The sequence below is a fragment of the Mustela nivalis genome (assembly GCF_964662115.1).
Source record: "Mustela nivalis genome assembly, chromosome: Y".
In the NCBI taxonomy this organism is placed as follows: domain Eukaryota; kingdom Metazoa; phylum Chordata; class Mammalia; order Carnivora; family Mustelidae; genus Mustela; species Mustela nivalis.
Window position 1 is genome coordinate 37,033,383 of NC_139041.1, and position 17,920 is coordinate 37,051,302.

General features: G+C 64.8%; 2 protein-coding genes across 2 annotated transcripts in view; one reads left to right on the forward strand and one right to left on the reverse strand.

The window, feature by feature from the left end:
• Positions 1-5,822, forward strand: part of LOC309856960 (serine/threonine-protein phosphatase 2A regulatory subunit B'' subunit beta-like) — a 43,684-nt gene extending 37,862 nt beyond the window's left edge. The window contains exons 11-13 of the mRNA XM_082718770.1: positions 1,445-1,563; positions 1,633-1,739; positions 5,055-5,822. Coding sequence (XP_082574896.1) covers positions 1,445-1,563; positions 1,633-1,739; positions 5,055-5,205 — 377 coding nt within the window. The 3' untranslated portion in view covers positions 5,206-5,822. The remainder of the gene's footprint in view (positions 1-1,444; positions 1,564-1,632; positions 1,740-5,054) is intronic.
• Positions 5,732-17,920, reverse strand: part of LOC309856958 (cohesin subunit SA-2-like) — a 48,766-nt gene continuing 36,577 nt past the window's right edge. Inside the window, exons 23-33 of the mRNA XM_082718768.1 lie at positions 16,380-16,460; positions 15,623-15,715; positions 14,430-14,592; positions 13,709-13,857; positions 12,141-12,242; positions 9,941-10,092; positions 9,189-9,326; positions 8,643-8,821; positions 8,467-8,572; positions 7,735-7,825; positions 5,732-6,993 (exon numbers count right to left, since the gene is read on the reverse strand). Coding sequence (XP_082574894.1) covers positions 6,979-6,993; positions 7,735-7,825; positions 8,467-8,572; positions 8,643-8,821; positions 9,189-9,326; positions 9,941-10,092; positions 12,141-12,242; positions 13,709-13,857; positions 14,430-14,592; positions 15,623-15,715; positions 16,380-16,460 — 1,269 coding nt within the window. The 3' untranslated portion in view covers positions 5,732-6,978. The remainder of the gene's footprint in view (positions 6,994-7,734; positions 7,826-8,466; positions 8,573-8,642; positions 8,822-9,188; positions 9,327-9,940; positions 10,093-12,140; positions 12,243-13,708; positions 13,858-14,429; positions 14,593-15,622; positions 15,716-16,379; positions 16,461-17,920) is intronic.

A 17,920-nucleotide genomic window follows, 5' to 3' on the forward strand; every position in this document is an offset into this window, starting at 1 on the left:
GGGAATGTCCTTCTGTGTGAGGGGACACATCGTGTGAGGTGATTTCTCCCAGTGGCTGTGATGTCACCCCCCCGTATGAGATGTCCCCTTGTGTAAGGTGGTACCCAAGGAGACATTCCCATGGTATGTCATGTCCCTACTTGTGTGAGGATAAGTCCTCTCTGTGAGATGTGAGGGGCACCCCATGTGAGATGTGCTCGTATTCGTGTGAGGGGATCCCCCCGTGTGAGATGTCCCCCTGTGGTACGCCCTCATGTAATGGACACCCCCCCCCCATGTGATGGGACGTTCTTCCTATAAGATGGGATGCCTCTGTGTGAGGGCACATTTCCCTTGAGTGAGGGGATTCCCTCATATAAGGAGATGTCCCCATGTGAGGTGTGGTACCCCTTGTGAGAGACACCCTTGTGAAGGGACACCCACTCAGGGAATGAACATCCCTGAGTTGGTGACGGGGGTGATGGGGAGGTCTGGTACCAACCATGTTGTCACAAGACCCCACTCAGGACTGGGTGAGCTGGTGTCAGGTGTGACCTGAGCACCCCTGTTTACCGGCGGTGGTCACTGTTGGGTGTGGAGACAGCACAGTGTGTCCCGGCTGTCTACCTTCCCCTGTCTCCTTCAGGCTACATGTGTCCTGCCTCGACTCTCACCTGTGCTGAGGGCCCTTTCCTGTTGGGCGAGCACACCGGTCCTGCCAGGGTCAGGAAGGCAGATGTCCCCGACCCCACGTCTCCCTGCCTATGCTTCTTGGATTCCCACCTCAGGGACCTCAATCCCAAGTTCCTGGTGTGGGGCGGTGCCATGGGCACCTTTCCCCTTCTCCTCCCCCTCCTGGGATCCTATCTGGGATCCTCTCGGCACCCCTCAGCTCCCCCTCCTGGGATCCTACCTGGGATCCTCTCGGCACCCCTCAGCTGAGAAGCCTGTGTCCAGGGAGAGGCCAACTGTGGCACAAGGAGGGACCCCAGGACACTTCAGAGGTCAAAGGGACGGAGGGAGACTTTTCCCAAACTGCGATACCTGGATTAGTGTTTCCATGTTGTGGGATGCTGGTGGGGGGATTTATGGTCGTGGAGAGTCGTGGAGAGTCGCGGAGAGTTCTGGGCCATCATGTCCTGGTCCTCCTCCCTAGCCGTGGCTCTCCCCCTGGCCTCCTGCCCGCTCAATGATGTGTGCCTGGTGCCCCCTGGTGGCCAGAGACTGTTCCTGCACTCCGCGTCCTTGTCTGTCTTCTGACCCATCCCGGGGGACACCGGACCCCCCCCCACCCCCCACTTCTGGTCCGCACCACTCCCCGACGGAGCCTCCCGCCCACACAGCAGCCACCTTGTGCGGCCCCCTTAGGCCCAGTTGAGCAGAAAACGTTCTCCGAGCCGCGTCAGACGCCGACTAGCGCGCGTTCGTCTGGGACTAATCGTCTGAACCGTCTCGTGTCCTGCAGGGAAGATCACCCTCCGCGACCTGAAGAGGTGTAAACTCGCCAACGTGTTCTTTGACACCTTCTTCAACATCGAGAAGTACCTCGACCACGAGCAGAAGGAACAGGTCTCCCTGCTCAGGGTGAGTGTGGCGAGGAGCACGTGGGGTGCCGGCCGCGCCCGCACCGCCTGACACACGGGTTTTGTGCAGGAGAGCGACAGCGAAGGCCCTGAGCTGTCCGACTGGGAGAAGTACGCGGCCGAGGAGTACGACATCCTGGTGGCCGAGGAAGCTGCAGGGGAGCCGTGGGAGGACGGGTGAGTGTGGCACGGGACGCGGGGATGGCCAGGAGGCCTGCAGGTGGGCAGTGGGCGCCTCCCTCCCGCGTCCACCCGACTCCCAGCGGGCTCAGGCCGGAGACGGCGGCTCATGGGGGCTGCCTGCCCGCTTCGTTCGGGCGGCAGGGACGTTCACGAGACCAGCGTGGGTGGCTCTGAGTGGGGAGAAGGTGCTGCTGGTGCCCCGAGTCCTGCAGGAAACCCACACGCGCCCAGCCGCCACCTGTGCGTGAGCCTGGTCCCCGAGGGGCTCTGAGAGGCCCCTTCCCGGGGTCCCAGGGGCTGCCGAGCCAGGCCCCGAGTCTGCAGAAACCCCAGAACCCTGGCTGTGAGAGCAGGGGGGCCCGGCCCCGGCCTGTCTCGGGGCTCCCCCGGACATGGATTTGGAGGTGCTGCTGCTCCTCTGCCCCCAAGAGTGGGGCCCAAGAGTCCAGCCAGCAGGGCCCCGGGCAGGCCGTGCCGTCGCGCTGCGTGAGGCCTACGGCCCAGAGCCCGGCCCCATCCCCCCGCTAACAGCCCTCCTGCCCACGTGCTCCCCCGGGCTCCCTGCCCGCATCATGGCCGGTTCCCCTCTGTCCCAAACCTTGGGTCACCGGGATCCTGGGACGTCTCACGGCCGGCCCGTTCCTCCCGCTAGCTGTGGGGGATGCTCGCAGCCCAGGGCTGGGTCCTGGAGAGCCCGGCTTGGACGAGGACCCCACAGACCCCCCTGCACCCCCGCCACGAGTCGCCGCGGCTGGGAACCTCGTCCTCCGTCTTTGCTCAGGAGGCCAATGCAGGGAGCCGGGCCTCGAGGCACCTTTGCCGCCACTGTCCCCTCCCCGGTGACTGAGTGCATGTGGGGGCGGCAGGGCTTCCTGCTCCCAGGCCTGCGGCGCGTCCCGGTCCTCGCCCCACTCCGGGCCTGGGCCTTCAGGTGCGTGCACAGGCCTGGGTTCCGCGGTGGGGACTCGGGTGTCCCGCACACTCCTGACGGGCGCTGGTCACACGCGTGTTCTCTGGCGCCTGCGTGGGGGTCACGCAGGGTCAGGTGTGTTTGCACACGTGGTACACGTGTTGCACCTGGGCTAGGACTGCAGCCCATGGTAGGGCGTCCCGTCCGCCCTCAGGAACGGGACCTCCACGCAGAAGCTCTGGGTTTGGTGGCCCAGGGCTGCCTGCTCGGGGGTCCCGACCACCAGCTCCAAGAGGATCTCAAAACGGCAGGGGACACTTGGAGTGACCCTGGGCCGTCCCCACTCAGGTTCAGGGCAGGGGCTGGGCTGAGCTTCGCCCGGCAGTTGTGGTTTTCATGGACACTGCGGAAGCGGGACCCGCCGTCCCCTCACACAGGCTGTGCCCGCGTAACCTGTCGGCGAGCCGCGGCTGTTGGTGGGCGTGTGGGGGACTCGAGTCCTGGCTGAGTGGCGTCCCGACTCTGGGTGACCCCCCTGCCAGGCCACAGACGTTTGGTGGTTTCTCGTCTGGTTCTGGACAGATGGGAGCTGCCGTGAGCCACTTGCACCGTGGTCTCGTGTGGACATGGGATCTCCCATCTCTGGGCTCCGTGCCCGAGGCCGCAGATCACAAGGGGACACTTGTAGACCTTCTGCAGAGCACGCGCAGTGACATCCCACTAGCCGTCTTGGGGACGGTCCTCACTGGTCTGTGTCCTCGCGGTCTGTATGTGGGGGTTGACGGGTCAGCCCGTCCCGGGTGTGAGCCCTCGTGCCCGTTGTGCCTTTGGGTCCTTGCCGCCGTGGGTCCCCTGGGGGTGTGCTGGGTCTTTGTGCTTCTGCGCGATGGACCGCCCGCGCTTCACCGAGGCTTCAGGGCTCCGGGGCGAGTCCTGTCGGATCCGTGGTTGCTTGGCTTTCCCTCCGCACTCGTGGCCCTGTTTCTTGAGATGCTGCTCACGCAGAGGAGGTTTCAGGACCCCGTCCGCTGCCGCCTCGGACTGTGCCTCTGATGTCCGGGTCACACTGCTGCTTTGCCTGGACCCACGGCGACCTGGCCCACGATTCAGGGCTTCCCGGTCCACGTCCCGGCCTGTGGTCTGTCCTGACTTGCCTTGGGGCCTGAGCGGAGGGTCCAGGTTCCTCCCCTGTTGCTGGGACTCTGTCTGGGGCGGAAGCACCCACGGGGCCGGCGCACGTGTTTACGGTGAGGCGTGCGTGTGCGCGGTCTCCCAAACGTACCAGGTCTGCTTGCGTTTCCGCAGGAGTCACGGAAGCCACCTGTGGCTCTCGGGGAGAGGCCCGCGTGCCCAGGGCGGGGTCTCGGGTGGAATTTGAACAGACTCCCCGGCCCTCCTGGGGGGCTGGCCAGGGGGGTTTTCGGACCTGTCTGTGCTCTTCACTAGCCACCCCAACTGGGGCTGCATCTGGGGTTCCGCCGAGACTCGGCAACCCCTGGTCGGATCCCGCTGGCGTTCCTTCTTCGGGTCCTGCCGTCGGTTCCTCGGCCGATACGGCTCATTTCAGGATAAGCTTGTCCGTTTGTACAAAACGGCAGGGAAGGTTCGATTTTCCAAAATCCCGCATGGCATGGAGACGGCCAGTCTCGAAGGTGTCCTCAGCCACAAGCATGTCTCTGTGCTCGGGTCTCGGGCTCTGTGCCTGGGCCTTTCTGTCCTGGGTCACCTAAGTGCTTCTTGACACGGGGTACGAGAAGGTTTAACCCTGAGGGCGTGGTCGTTCGTGGGAAGTGCGCACTGTCACGGCGTAGGAGTCCGCGGTGTGTACGTGTGTGCCACGTACCTGTCAGCCGCGGGGGCGTTTGCTTCGGCTCCTTGGCACTCTGTGTGGACGGGTGCGTTGCTGGTGAGGACGCGGTCTCGTTCGCCGCCACGCTTCCAGAACATCTGCTATAGTGCGGGGCGCAAGCAAGCGCGTGTTCTCCTGTGGTCCCCAGTCCTGCACGCAGACGGGTCGTCACTGACCCCAAGGTCTAACGTCGGCCCAGAACACACACTGCCTCCTGTCTGCTGCCCTTGGCTCCAGCACCTGTGGATACAAGGCTCCGGAGGACCAGCCTCCTGCACCCCCGAGAAAGCCTGCTCAGTCAGCAGTCCCATCCACACACTTGACTTGTGGCCTCGTACCTCGTGGCTCCGCGTCTCGTGCTGGTGTCCAGGGAACACTGGCCTCTGAGTGCAGGCACGCTGTCCCTCCTCGCTTCAGGAGGAAGGAACCCTCCAGGGACCGCTCCGGGCCTGGGGCTCCCACGCCGTAAGCTCCCAGCCGTCTGGAGGCTGCCGGCAGCATCCGCCCCGGCCAGGACGGCCCCTCCGTGCTCACTCTGCGCTCCTTGCAGGTACGAAGCCGAGCCCAGCCCCGTGGACCAGAAGCTGGGCTCCCTGAGGTCTCCGCTGGCCCAGAGGCCCTTCTTCGAGGCGCCGTCCACCCTGGGCACCGTCGACCTGTACGAGTACGCGTGTGAGGACGACGACCTGCCGCCCTCCTGACCTGGGCCCAGATGTGGACGCAGAGCCGCCAGCGTGTAAAGAACAGAACCGTTTGATCGTTGAGCTTTTATAGAAAATGAAGTGATTTGTATGGGATGAAGAGTTTTTATTTATCCAACACGGAGCCGGTCCAGTGGTCACTGAGCGCGTTTCCCTGCATGCCGGGCAGGAGCTGCCGTCCGTCCGGAAGCCCCTGGCTGGGCCCGGCGGGGAGAGACGTGCCGAGTAGGTCCCGAGTGCCGGTGTCTGGAGACTCACCGGCTCGGCCGACCGTCTCCTCGGAGGGGAGCTGCTGCTGCAGAGGGGCAGCCCCGGGGGCGTGAGCCGTGCACCGACCCGTGCACCGGGTGTCGGACGGTCCTGTGCCGTTCTCACACGTCGGTCAGGAACATTCCAGGGGCCCCGGGACCTTCCGTCCGTCCACAGGCGTGTCTCCGGGCGCCGCCCCACCGCAGCTCTGCACGCGGGGTACGGGACGCAGCACGTCTCGTCGTACTTACATTTTCATGTCAATGTACAAAACGTGTAAAGTTAACTTTTATTTGGTGTGTGTAGCAGTTTAAAAACGTTTTACGAGCTCACGTCTGTATTTTCGAATAAAGAATTTAAGGATTTTCTGTGAGGGGCTTGGCTCGCCCGGCCCACGACACAGACACGCACACAGAGATCACAAAGGGCACAGATGCCAGGCAGGGACACTACTGGGGACAGACGGCAGCAACACCACGGGAGACCATGCCGTGCGCACGGCTCTGGGGCGCGGCAAGTCCAGCGAGGGTCACGGGCCGTGGGGCCCGGAGCGTCTGGCAGGGTGGCCCTCCTGCAGAGCCCTGCCCACGGGCAACCCGTGTTCTCAAGGCCACCATTAAGGGCTCTGCTTCCCCACAGCAGCTGCCCCGGTCCCGGGGAGGGGACAGCCAGAGGCACGGGTGTCCCTCCTGGACAGCAACGCGCCAGGCCCAGGCCTGCGCAGGCCTGAGCTCCCCAGGCCGAGGTCTACACAGAACAAATCCCCAGGCCCAGGTCTACACAGAACAAATCCCCAGGCCCAGGTCTATACAGGGTCCCCCAGGCCCGAGCTCCTGGGCCCGTTCTTGCCTGTGCATGACCGGCAGGAGTCCTCCCCGCAGCTCGGCCTCTCTCCGTGTCCACTCGGGGCGTCCTCCTCCACACCATGGCCCAGAGAGCTCTGGTTTGGCACCGACACGGGATCGGAGGTACGGGGCCCCCCTGCACGTCGGGGATCGGCGGACAACGCGCATCCCACCCCAGCCCGCCCAGACGCAGCCAGTTTGTCCGCAGCGCCGGAGTGGAGCTGACCACCAGCTGCGGGCTCTCGGCACCAGACGCCGGGAATCACCCAGCCGCGGGGTCCTGAGCCGGGGAAGGAAGAGCTGTCGGCCCGGCCAGACCCACGCCATGCAGGAGCACGCCCGCCAAGGGGGCCGGCACCGTGGTCCACAGTGGGGGAGGCAGATTCCGGGACCTTCCAGCCAAGCACAGTGGTCGTCAGAGAAGCCGCAGGCAGGTAGGCACCTGGTGGGTTGGGGGGGGTGGTGTGGGCACCCCAAGGTGGGGGGGGGGCGTACAGTCACGTGACCCTCCTCACACGCGGCCGGAGTGAGCAGGTGCGGGAGGCAGGGGTCACTGCTGTCTGGAGCCCTGGGGGCCTGGGTCAGCCACACCTGGACGTCACGGGCTCCCCAAGCCCAGGACCAGAAGTCAACGACCGAGGAGGAACTTGAAACTGCTGACGGAGTCCCACAAGGCTCTTCAGTCCGACGCGCTCTGGGGACGGAGAGCACGACGCTGAGAACCACAGACACACGGACGGAGAGGTGGACAGCGGTGCACACTGTGGCCAGGCTGGTCACTCAGCATGGGGTGGGAACACTGGGTGGGCTGGGCAGTGGACGGAGGGCACCAGAGCTTGGCCAGGACGCGGGTGGGCGGGGGACACGGCCTTCTGCTGCCTGGGACCCCAGGCTGGCTCATGGACCCTGGCCCCAGGTGTCCATGGCGGGGACAGGGCTGTCCACACGAGGATGCCGTGCCAGAGTGACGCTCTGAGGGCCACGCTAGACCCGCAGATCCTGGAGGCCCGACTTGGAGGCCAACAGGCAGGAGCCAGATGCCAAGGACCCCAGGGCACCCTAAAACCCAGTGTCCTCAGCCAAGCAGACCAGGGAATGGGCACCACACCCAGCCTCAGGGCCCCAGCACACTGCAGGAGCCTGGTGCAGACGCAGCCGGGCACCTGGGACAGTTCAGGGCCCAGCCTTGTCGCGACCCAGTAGTCTCAGAGGGTCCACAGGCCACACACTGGCTGAGCAATCCCCCCACACCCTGGACGTGCGGACGGACCTGCCTCCACCCCCACTGGGCACAGAGGCCAGTGTCACCCAGGAAATCCATCATATGGGATGTCCTGCCCCTACACCACCCTGAGAAGCGTGGGCCATGGCAGGAACGGCGGGCCCGGGCCAGCACCCCCACGTGGCCGCCACCCACGCCCTAGCCCGCACCAACCTCGTGGACGGAGATGCCCTCCACGTCCACGTCTTCGTTGGACGAGTTCTCAGAGTCCTCCGATGACAGAAAGTCGACATCGAAGACGTCCCTGCCGGAGACCAAGGGTGGCTGCTTGCCAGGGAGGCCGAGAGAGGGCCCCAGGCCACGGCAGGAGGCCGTGCGAGCCCAAGCCCTGGAGGGAACAAGTGCGCACGGCCCCAGAAAACACAAGACGCGGAGAGACGTGGACGAGGAACAGCCCTAAGTCATGGCAACCAGTACCACCTCCAACACGGCCGCATCCCACCCTGTGCCGTGGACAGTCGTGGGCAGTCGTGGACTGTGCTGGGCAGTTGGTGGGGGGAGACGGGATGAGTCCCTGGCTCCACCCTAGAGCACGACTTTACAGGACAGCAGTCTCTGCACGTGTGCCAGACACAACCCTCTGCCCGCCTCTGACCCGCGTGCACTCACGCCATTGCCTCAGACCCATGCGGACCGCCCCCCCTTCAGACCAGCCCCGTCCCTGCCTGGGACCCGAGCGGGTCACCGCCTCAGACGCACGCAGGACCACGTCCCAGCCTCAGAACCACGTGGGACCCCATCAGACCAACATCCCGTCACAGCCGTCCCAAGGCTCCGCTCTGGAGAAACCCGTAAGGCTGACCCGGAAACCAGGTAGGCAGAGGCCTCACGGGCTGCCCGCCGACAGCAGACCCCTGCACCCAGCCTGGAGTTCGAGGGCCTCACCTCTTGGACTTCTGGCCCTTGGAGGAATTTCTCGGCTCTCTGTCCCCCGCGCTGCAGCTGGCCAGGGTGTCTGGTGTCCAGGTGGAGCACGTCCCCACGGGCAACTCTGTGGTGCCGGGAGCGGTCAGCCACGGGGCCCAAGGGCCACCCCTCCCGACCCCCGACACCCTCCCCACCTTGGGGCCGCTTGCTGTCTTTGCAGATGGCGTCAAACGGGTTGGCGGCGGGCTCGTCCTCCCCCTGGGCCACGTAGTCTGTCCTTATCAGGGACTTGCGATAGACAAGCATGGGGTTCATGTCCCCTTCCCCAAACACAGGCAGGCCCTCGGGGATGGAGTCCTGGAAGTGGGTGAGTCTGCGGGCAAGGGAGTACAAGGCAGGGGGAGTCAGAGGAGACCCAGCCCAGATCCCCAGGAACCCATGGCCCCTGGCCCCCATGTTCAGGCTGAGGGCTGAGACCCAAGGAACCCTGCTAGAGGAGCGCCACCTGGTGGCCACACTCAGTGCTGCAGCCCAGAGCCCAGCACCCCCTAGGACCCCAGACAGCGGCCCTGGTCAGTGCAAGGGCCCAGACAGCAGCCCTCACGCAGCAGAGAGCCTTCTGGTTTCCGCGTCCCCCGCCCCACCGAGCCACAGTCTGTGTTTCCACCCCCGCACCCCCAGAGCCCATCCCCGCGCCCACCGCCCAGGGGTCCCACATCCGGGGGGACTGGGGCACTCACGCGGCTTGTCGCTCTGCAGGGGGGATCTTGCAGGAGAACTCGGCCAGAACCAGCAGGAAGCTGAGGTTGGGGAACCTCTGCCGGGCCTCCTCCTCTTCAGGCACGGGGGACTCGGAAAAGGCAAACGCTAGCCCACGCCTGAGGACAGGGTGTGCAGTGGGGAGCTGGGGCCACGGGCAGAGGCAGACAGGGAGCGGCTGGGGTGTCAAGTGGGGCTCACACGGGAAGTGGAAAGGTGCGGTCAGGTGAGGCTCAGGGCGCCAGGTGGGACTAAGCTGAAGGATGGGGGCAAAACTGAGGAGCACAGAATCAGGTGGGGTCAGATAGGGGACGGGGTCACAGCAGGGAGCACCACATCAGGTGGGGTCAGACCGGGGACAGGGTCACAGCAGGGAGCACAGAGTCAGGTGGGGTCAGACCGGGGACAGGGTCACAGCAGGGAGCACAGAGTCAGGTGGGGTCAGACCGGGGACAGGGTCACAGCAGGGAGCACAGAGTCAGGTGGGGTCAGACCGGGGACAGGGTCACAGCAGGGAACACAGAGTCAGGTGGGGTCAGATGGGGGATAGGGTCAGACTGGGGAGCACAGTGTCAGGTAGGGTCAGACCAGGGATGGAGTCAGACTGGGGAGCACAGCGTCAGGTGCGGTGAGACCAGGGACAGGGTCAGACTGGGGAGCACAGTGTCAGGTGAGGTCAGGCCAGGGCTGGGGTGCGTAGGGCGTTGTCACAGCACCCCGTACCAGCAGGTACCTGTGGATCAGGTGGGCTGCATCACGGGCACGGTCAAAGCCGAGGGTGAGCGCAAAGCGGCGTGCCAACAGCCGGATGGAGTAGAAGGGGCCGCAGATGAACTCGATGGGGTCGTAGCCCATGCCATACGTGTCCACGTGCTTCTGGAATAGCTGTAGGAGCACAGGGGCCGTGGGGTCAGGGCCACCAGGGGCATGTCCCATGGACCGAGGTTCAGTCTCCCTCTACCTCCCACCACCCCCCAGAGGTAAAACAGCAGAGAGAAGGAACAAGTTCCTGGAGCACAGGGCCACCGGCCGATGACATCCAAGGGGGACAGGGCAGGGGTCCTTGGACAGCCACCTTGAGGCCGGGATACCGGGGAGCAGGGAGCAGGTGGCACAGACCAGGACGCGCCCAGGAGCCAGGAGCCTGCAAACGTCCCACGCCCACCCGTACTGCCCACGTCCCACCTGATCAGCCACAGCTCCTGTGTGTCAGATGCAACAGAAACCCCCACGAGGGGGATGGCGCTCCCGAGTTACAGGGAAAGCACACACTGAACGGGACCCACGGGGGCCTGATATGACAGGAAGGTGCCCCTGACGTGCCTTGCGCTCTGGGGAATCGGGGTCACCTCAGCGTCGTACACGCAGACCCGTTCTTGGGCCAGGAGGAAGGAGGCCGTTTCCAAAGGAACAGAAAATGGCAGGAAACAGTCCAACCTAAAGGCAGACCTCAGTGTGGGGGCCAAGAGTGTGCATGGCCTGTGGAATCGGGACCAAGAAGCCGTGTTCCAGGAAAACCGCGGGACAGAGAGGGTCTGGCAAGTGTCCGCGGAGAGGCCTGCCCACCGCACCACAGGCAGAATGGCCCAAGGACCAGGAACCCACAGTGGCAGCCCGATCCCGGCCCTTCCTGACACACCCACGGAGGCTGAGCTCCCCAGAGAGAAATAAGTCCACGGCGCCCATGGCACCACGGACACCGGCAATGGTCAGCCGTGGAGGGAGCTGTGACCAGCACTGAGGACCAAAAGCAGGCCTTGCAAAGAGCTCAAGCCCGTGGGCAGCCCCAGACTCCGTACACAAAGCCAGGATCGGGCAGAGAAGGGACAGAAGCCATTGAGTCCTGAGTTGCCGCTGCCACAGAACTCCACACGGCCTCGGCGAGAACTCCCCACACGTGGACGGAAACCCCCAACACAGGCAGACACACTCGTCTGGCAACAGAGCAGAGCACGGAACAAGCCACGTGTCCAGTCGTGGTTCCACGGATCTCGGTGAACCAGCTGCCACGGGGATGGAAGGACCAGAGTCCGACACGGGACACGCACTCACACGGTTTCGTGACAGACTGACGTGGAGAAGACAGACGCCTACCCTCAGATCAGTGGATGGTGCGGGGTGGACACCACCCTGAGGGTCACGGGGACGCCCACCCTGAGAGTCGGGGACAACCCGAGTCACCATCAGGAGACCTAGCTCACTGTGGAAGAAGACACCTGAAGGCCTCCAGGGGACAGTCCAGCCTGATGCTGGAGCCCGGCCGCTCCGTGCACAAGAGGATGGAGGGACACCCCGTCCACCTAAGCAGCCTTGGGCACATACCACGAGCTGCCGTGTGTCCCCACAACACACCCCTGACCACATCCAGTTCCAGTCCAGCAGGGAACCCATCCCAACAGTGCCGTCACCGGGCGGTGGGCAGAGCACAGAAGCCAGCTGTGCAGGACTGAATGTCCGTGGGCTCTGCCCTCAAAGTCCATAGGTGTATGCTGGGCCTCCTGGGGGCTGCTGGGGTGGTGGGGGCCTTGGAAGGTGGTTGGGAGCCGAAAAGGCCAGCATGGCAGGGCCCCCACGGTGGGGTCTCGTCCTCATACACGTCCAGAGAGAGGTTCTTGTGTTTCACCTGTGGTTACATGAGGACCCGGCAGGGGGGCCATCTGTGACCCTCTAAAGGTCTCCCCAGAACCTGAGCCCACTAGGAGGCAGCTGTGGGGCCGTAGCCTCCAGCCCCGGGAGGCATCAGGGTCTGACCAGCCCGCCACCACGAGCGGGAGTACAGGGCTCCCGAGGAGTGGGCAGTGAGGCCCAGCAAGACCCGTGCCTGGCATGTCCCCAAGCGGGCATGCCCCCCAGGGCTGGGCGACGCACTGCGGCCCGGAGCCGTGGGGACCGGTCCCAGGATGCCGTGGGCCCTTCCGGGAGAGTCCACTCACCTGCTGCAGACACAGGAGCAGGGACAGCGCGTTGCGAAGCCTGTCGTTCTGCCTCGTCCGGGTCATGGTCTCCTTGATGATGTCCCCAAAGTGATGGTAGTGCTGTGAGCATGAGGAAAGGACCGTCACCATGGAGCCAATGGACGCACCAACCCCTTCCTATGCCGCCTTCCCAAGTTGCAGACTATGGACAGCCATACAGCTCAGTCCCCGTGTCTGTGTCCCAGGAAGTTCACACACGTGGATCCTCCGAGCACTCAGCACCAGCCGGGGCCGGGGCCGGGGCCGGCAGGGAGGGCACATCCCATGGACCCGGGGAAGCTGGGGCCATCAGGCTTCCCAGACCAGGGCCCGGCTGTGCCCCCAGTGCTGGCTGGTCCTGTCCCTCAGGAGCACTCCTTCCACAGGGAGGGCAGGGTGCCCTGGGGAGCCACGGGCCGGGAGCCAGGGAGCCGAGCCTCTCAGAGCCACGCCGACCTGCCCGGGCCAGCGTGGAAGCAGCCCAAACCCAAACGTGCTACGACAGTCAGCCGCCGACACGGCCCCCGGGACACAGGGAGGCTCAGCACGTTAAGAGGTTAAGTCTCGGGAGAGGAGAGCGCCGCCCAACACACAGGAGGCAAGGGAAGACCCAGGCCAGACTGTCCTGACGGCCCACGGCACAGAGCTCAGGACCACGTGAGCTTCAAACAGGGAAAAGAGAACCACCGCCGCGTAAATAAAACTCAGAATGAAAAAGTCATCAAAGGAACGTTTTTCCCACAAATAACAAAGAGCCCATGTCTCCATCTCATTACAAGACGCCAAAAGAAGATCTTGAAACGACAATTTCTACGAATGTGACAATGACTGAATCCACCCATCCCCCACCCACCACCCACCTGTTCGCTCATCCGTCCATGCATCCACCTGGGCCACGCATCCATCCACCTACTCATCCATCTACCCGTCCACTCATCCACCCAACCGTCCATCCGTCCATCCAACCATCCATCTACCCAACCGTCCATCCGTCCACACATCCATCTGTCCGTCTGTCCATCCACCCATCCGTCCATGCAGTCATCCCTTCAGCCATCCATTCGCTCATGGAAACTTCTGGGCCTCCTTCCAGGCCAGGCCCTGAGGATCATCACTCGGGGCCCATCAAGGATCAAGTCGCGGCCCTGACGCGGCTCACGTCCCATCTCGGTGGCCACGAAAGAACGGAATGAGAGCAGCGACGGTTCACCGGACAAGACCGCAGAGTTTGAAAAGACAAGAAGTGAGGTCCCAAAGGAAGATACTTTCCGGGAGTCTGGTCTGGGGAGAGGCGTGAGGGATAGAAACAGGCTGAGGAGACGCTCCCAGGAAAGCCGCCCACGCACGCACACACGTGGGCTCACCCACGGGAGCGGTCGGAGGAAACGGGAGGACGGGTGAACGGCAGTGAGTCCGTAAGTCCGGGCACGTTCCACTCCTGTCCTCTGTTTTGGAATCTTTCTACCCTAATTCCGTGTCTTACACAGGAGAGCAGTGGGCGGGGGAGGGTGAGCTCGGGCCGCGGGGCGGGAGAGCCGGGCAGAGACCTTCAGGTAGAACTGGTAGATGTCGGCGGCCGCGCTCATCTCCAGCACGTTGCAGACGATGAGCTTACAGAACACGGCCAGCATGTTTCTCCGGTGGAACAGCTCGTGCAGCTCGTCCGCGTCCTCCTCCTTGTAAACTCTGCTGGGCCCTGCCGAGACAGCCGGCCTCTGCCGTGTCTTCCTGTGCCCGCCTGGCCCCGGCGGAGCCGTGGGGCGGGCGGGGACACGGTCCCGGGGGGCTTAGGGGTGCCAGCGTCGTCTCCGTGTACCGGTGCCGGGACGGCAGTGGCTCAGAACCAGCACTGGACGTGCAGACCCCCAGAGCGCAGGCCCAGGGCCACAGAGGAAGCACGTAGTGTCACGGGGTCCCAGGTCTTGACCACCTGGCCAGGGCTCCCCCACTCTTCGTGGCAGCATGAACCAAGGCCACACGTGCCTGGGAAATGCGGCTCCAGGCCCCAGCGCGCTCGAGCCCCCGACGAGGCTCGTCATCTCCCACCCTGAGTCTGCACAGGCCCTCCTACCGCCCGGGCTGTTCCAACGGTCCCCAACCCCCGAGGTCCCCCCCGCGGTCCCCCCTACCGTTCTACCGCAGCCCCCCGCCCCCCGCCCAAGGCCGTGCCCTACCCTTACCGCCCCGACCACCTCCTGCCCCAGGCCGCCCCACCTGGACCCACTCCAGGTCTCCTCCGCCCCTGCCCCAAGTGCCCGGGAGGCTGACCTGCAGCTCCGGCCTCCTCCAGGAACACGTGCTCCTTGACGAAGGTGAGGAGCTTGCACTGCAGGACGTGGTCGGGGACGAAGAACAGCAGCCCCAGGCCCGTGTCCTCCTCAGGGCCCTGGTGGCTGAGGATGAGGAGCAGGTCACACAGCAGGATGAAGGCCTGAAGGGGGCGAGGGGCTGCGGCGTGAGGGGGCACCGGCAGGGACAGGCACCCACCCCCCCAGGGACGGGCCCTGACTAGTGCCCGCAGCCGCCCAGGCCAACTCAGGGCTGGATGAGAGCCATGGGGCGGGGGAGGGGCCCCCAAACACATGCGCTGTGGAACCCCAGGCCGCAAGCGGAACCCCAGAGACAGACGACACATGGGCGACACCACCACGGACAACGCCTCACAGCAGCACACGACACACATGCTGAACACAAACATCCCCGACACCCGGGCGGCGCCGCGGCCCGGGCCGCGGCTGGGACCAGAGCCATCCTGGCGGGAAACCGCGGACACGGGCTTGTGACCGGCAGCGGGGAGGGTCTCCGGGCAGAGCTCAGGCCCGGGGAAGGAGCCGCACACTCAACCTCCTCAGTCGGCCGCGAGTCCGACGAGGGCGAGGTGTTACGTAAGGTAGCGGGAGAGGAAATTCGGAAAATTCACACGCGCACGGGAAGAACGCAGGAGCCCCGGCGCGGAAGGCAGGAAGCGGGCGCCTGCGTCCAGCGTCCAGAAGCGCTGAGAACAGTTTCCCCGCAGACCGGAGACGGCCCTGAAGGTTCCGTGTGCGGCAACCTCTGACACGGCGGTCGGGAGCGGACACCCGCATGTCCACCACCGCGGCACGCGGCCCGGATCGCGGGAGCGACCAGCAGACGGGTGCGCTGGTACGAACGGGCCGTGCGCGCGGGCTCCCGTGTCCCGGGGCCGTGCGCGGGCTCTGGGCTCCCGCAAACCCGGGCGAGCCGACAAGTTCACAGACGTACGGTGCTCACACGACGCGACGATGGCCTCCCTCAAGCCCTCCCCTCATTGTTCAAGAACAAACGTCCTCATACGAGACACACACGGACAGCGGGAACCGGCGTCGCAGAAAAGCCTAACTGCCCAGACGCGCCCCAGTCCACGCCTCGGGCTGGCTAACGTCCCCCTCCTGTTCCGCCAGCCCCGGCCGCACCGGCGAGCTTCGGAGGGACGCACGCACCTTCTCGCTCAGCACCTTGCTCTGGTGGTTCAGGTACACGCGGCACACCAGGCAGAACCTCAGCAGCCTCTTCCTCAAGTCCAGGAGCGCCTCCTGCCGGCGGACAGCGGGCGAGCAGGTGCCCCGTCAGCGGACCCCAGCGCCAGCGCCACGGACCTGCCCGCCTCAGGAGAGGAGAGCCGGCGTCAGGTACGTCCCCGCGCAGACCCGTCCCCCCCCCCCCCCCCCCCCGCCTCCCCGTCCCCTCGTCATCCCCTCCGTCCCTCGTCTTTAGCCCCAGGTCCCCTTTTCCCGTCTCCCTGCCCTCCCCCATCTTGACCCCATGGCCCCTCCCCATCCCCCACGCCCCCCTCCCCGCTCCCCCACACCACATTCTCCCCACACGGCTCCAAACTTCCTCCCAAGGAACTCAGGCCTGCGGATTTCCGAGAAACCGTAAATATAACCCCAAAGTGTGGCTGGCTCCCAACGAAGGGATGGGCCAGCAGCCGAGGAAGGACAAGGGTCTCCCCCGGCACGCACAGGAGCGGGTCCTCAGATCATCTGAGCCGCGCTCCCCACGGCAGACGGGCAGGCCGGGTGGCGGTGCCAGCCCAGCCCCAAGTCAGCTCTCACGTCGGAGTCCAGGAGCCCAGGCGGACCCCCGGATGACCGACGCCTGTCACGGCGGCAGAGCTGGCTCCACCCCGCTCCATCCTTCCCTCCTCACAGACGACTGCGGACCACGCGCCTGACGTCCCCCGCACCCCTCACCCACCTGGGGCGGCAGCCGGTCGGTGGCGGCGACGATCTGCCACAGGAGCGCATAGTAGGTGCACTGCAGGGCACAGTGCACAACCTGTGGGGCGCAGGGCCTGTCATGGAGGTGGGGATGTGGATGGGACACCCACCCTGGGGACACTCCTTAGCAGAGAACCCTGAGACCCAGTACCTGCCCCTCCCCCACTCGGGGCCTTTTCCCTGACCGGGTCGCTTCTTTCCCTTCAGGATCCTCTCCCTCTCCATCAGGACACTCCCCAGGTCCCGTTCCCCCCAGGATCTGCCCCCACTCAGGACCCTACGGCCCCCCCCAAGAACCCTCTCTCTCCAAGATCCTTCTCCACCAAGAATCTGCCCCACACCCCCCTGGAACCTTTCTCTCCCCTCAGGACCATTCCTCTCCTCAGGATCCTTCTCCCCACTAAGGACCCTTCACGCCAGCACGCCAGCCCCCATGCTTCCCTTCCGTCTCCTCAGGACCCTCCCCTCCCCATGCTTCGCTCCCCGCATGACAGGTCTCTTCCCTAGGACCCTCGCCCATGCTGCCCTCCCTTCAGGACCCTCCACCTCCATTCTTCCCTCCCCTCAGGACCCTTCTCTCCCATCAGAACTCATCCCCCCCCCATGCTTCCACCTCCTCTCCACTCAGGACCCCTCCCTCTCCTCAGGACCATCGTCCCCCCCATGCTTCCCTTCCCTCAGGACCTTCTCTCCCCTCAGGCCTGTCCCCCACCATGCTTCCTTCCCCTCAGAACCCTTCCTTTACCTCAGGACCCACCCATGCCTCCCACCCCTCATGACTCTTCTGTCTCTTCAGGACCCCCCCATACTTCCCTCAGGACGTATCTCCCCTCAGTGAACCACCCCATGCTTCTCTCCTCTCAGGACACACCCCGGCTATACTTCCCTCCCCTTGCGACCCTTCTCTCCCCTCAGGACACTCCCCCTATGCTTCCCACCCCTCAGAACACTTCTCTTCCCTTAGGACACTCCCCTATGCTCCCCTCCCCTCAGGACTCTTCACTCTCCTCAGAACCATTCCCTCCCCCATGCTTCCTTTCCCTCAGGACCTTTCCTTTTCCTCAGGAACCCCCCATGCTTCCCTCCCCTTAGATACTTTTATCTCATCAGAACTTATCCCCCCCCATGCTTCCCTCCCCTGCAGGACCTACCCCCGACTAAGCTTCCCTCCACTCAGGACCCTTCTCTCTCCTCAGGACCCTCCCCGTCATGCCTCCCTCCCCTTAGGACCTTTCTGCGCTCAGAACCATCCCCTCCCCCATGCTTCCTTTCCCTCAGGACCTTCTCTCCCTCAGGTCTGTCGCACACCATGCCTCCCTCCCCTCAGAACCCTTCCTTTTCCTCAGCCACCCCCGCGCTTCCCTCCCATTAGATACTTTTCTCCCATCAGAACTTATCCCCCCCATGCTTCCCCCTCCTCAGGACCCCCGATTCTTCCCTCCCCTCAGGACCCTTCTCTCTCCTTAAGACCCTCCCCCCCATGCATTCCTTCCCACAAGACCCTTCTCTCCCCAGAAC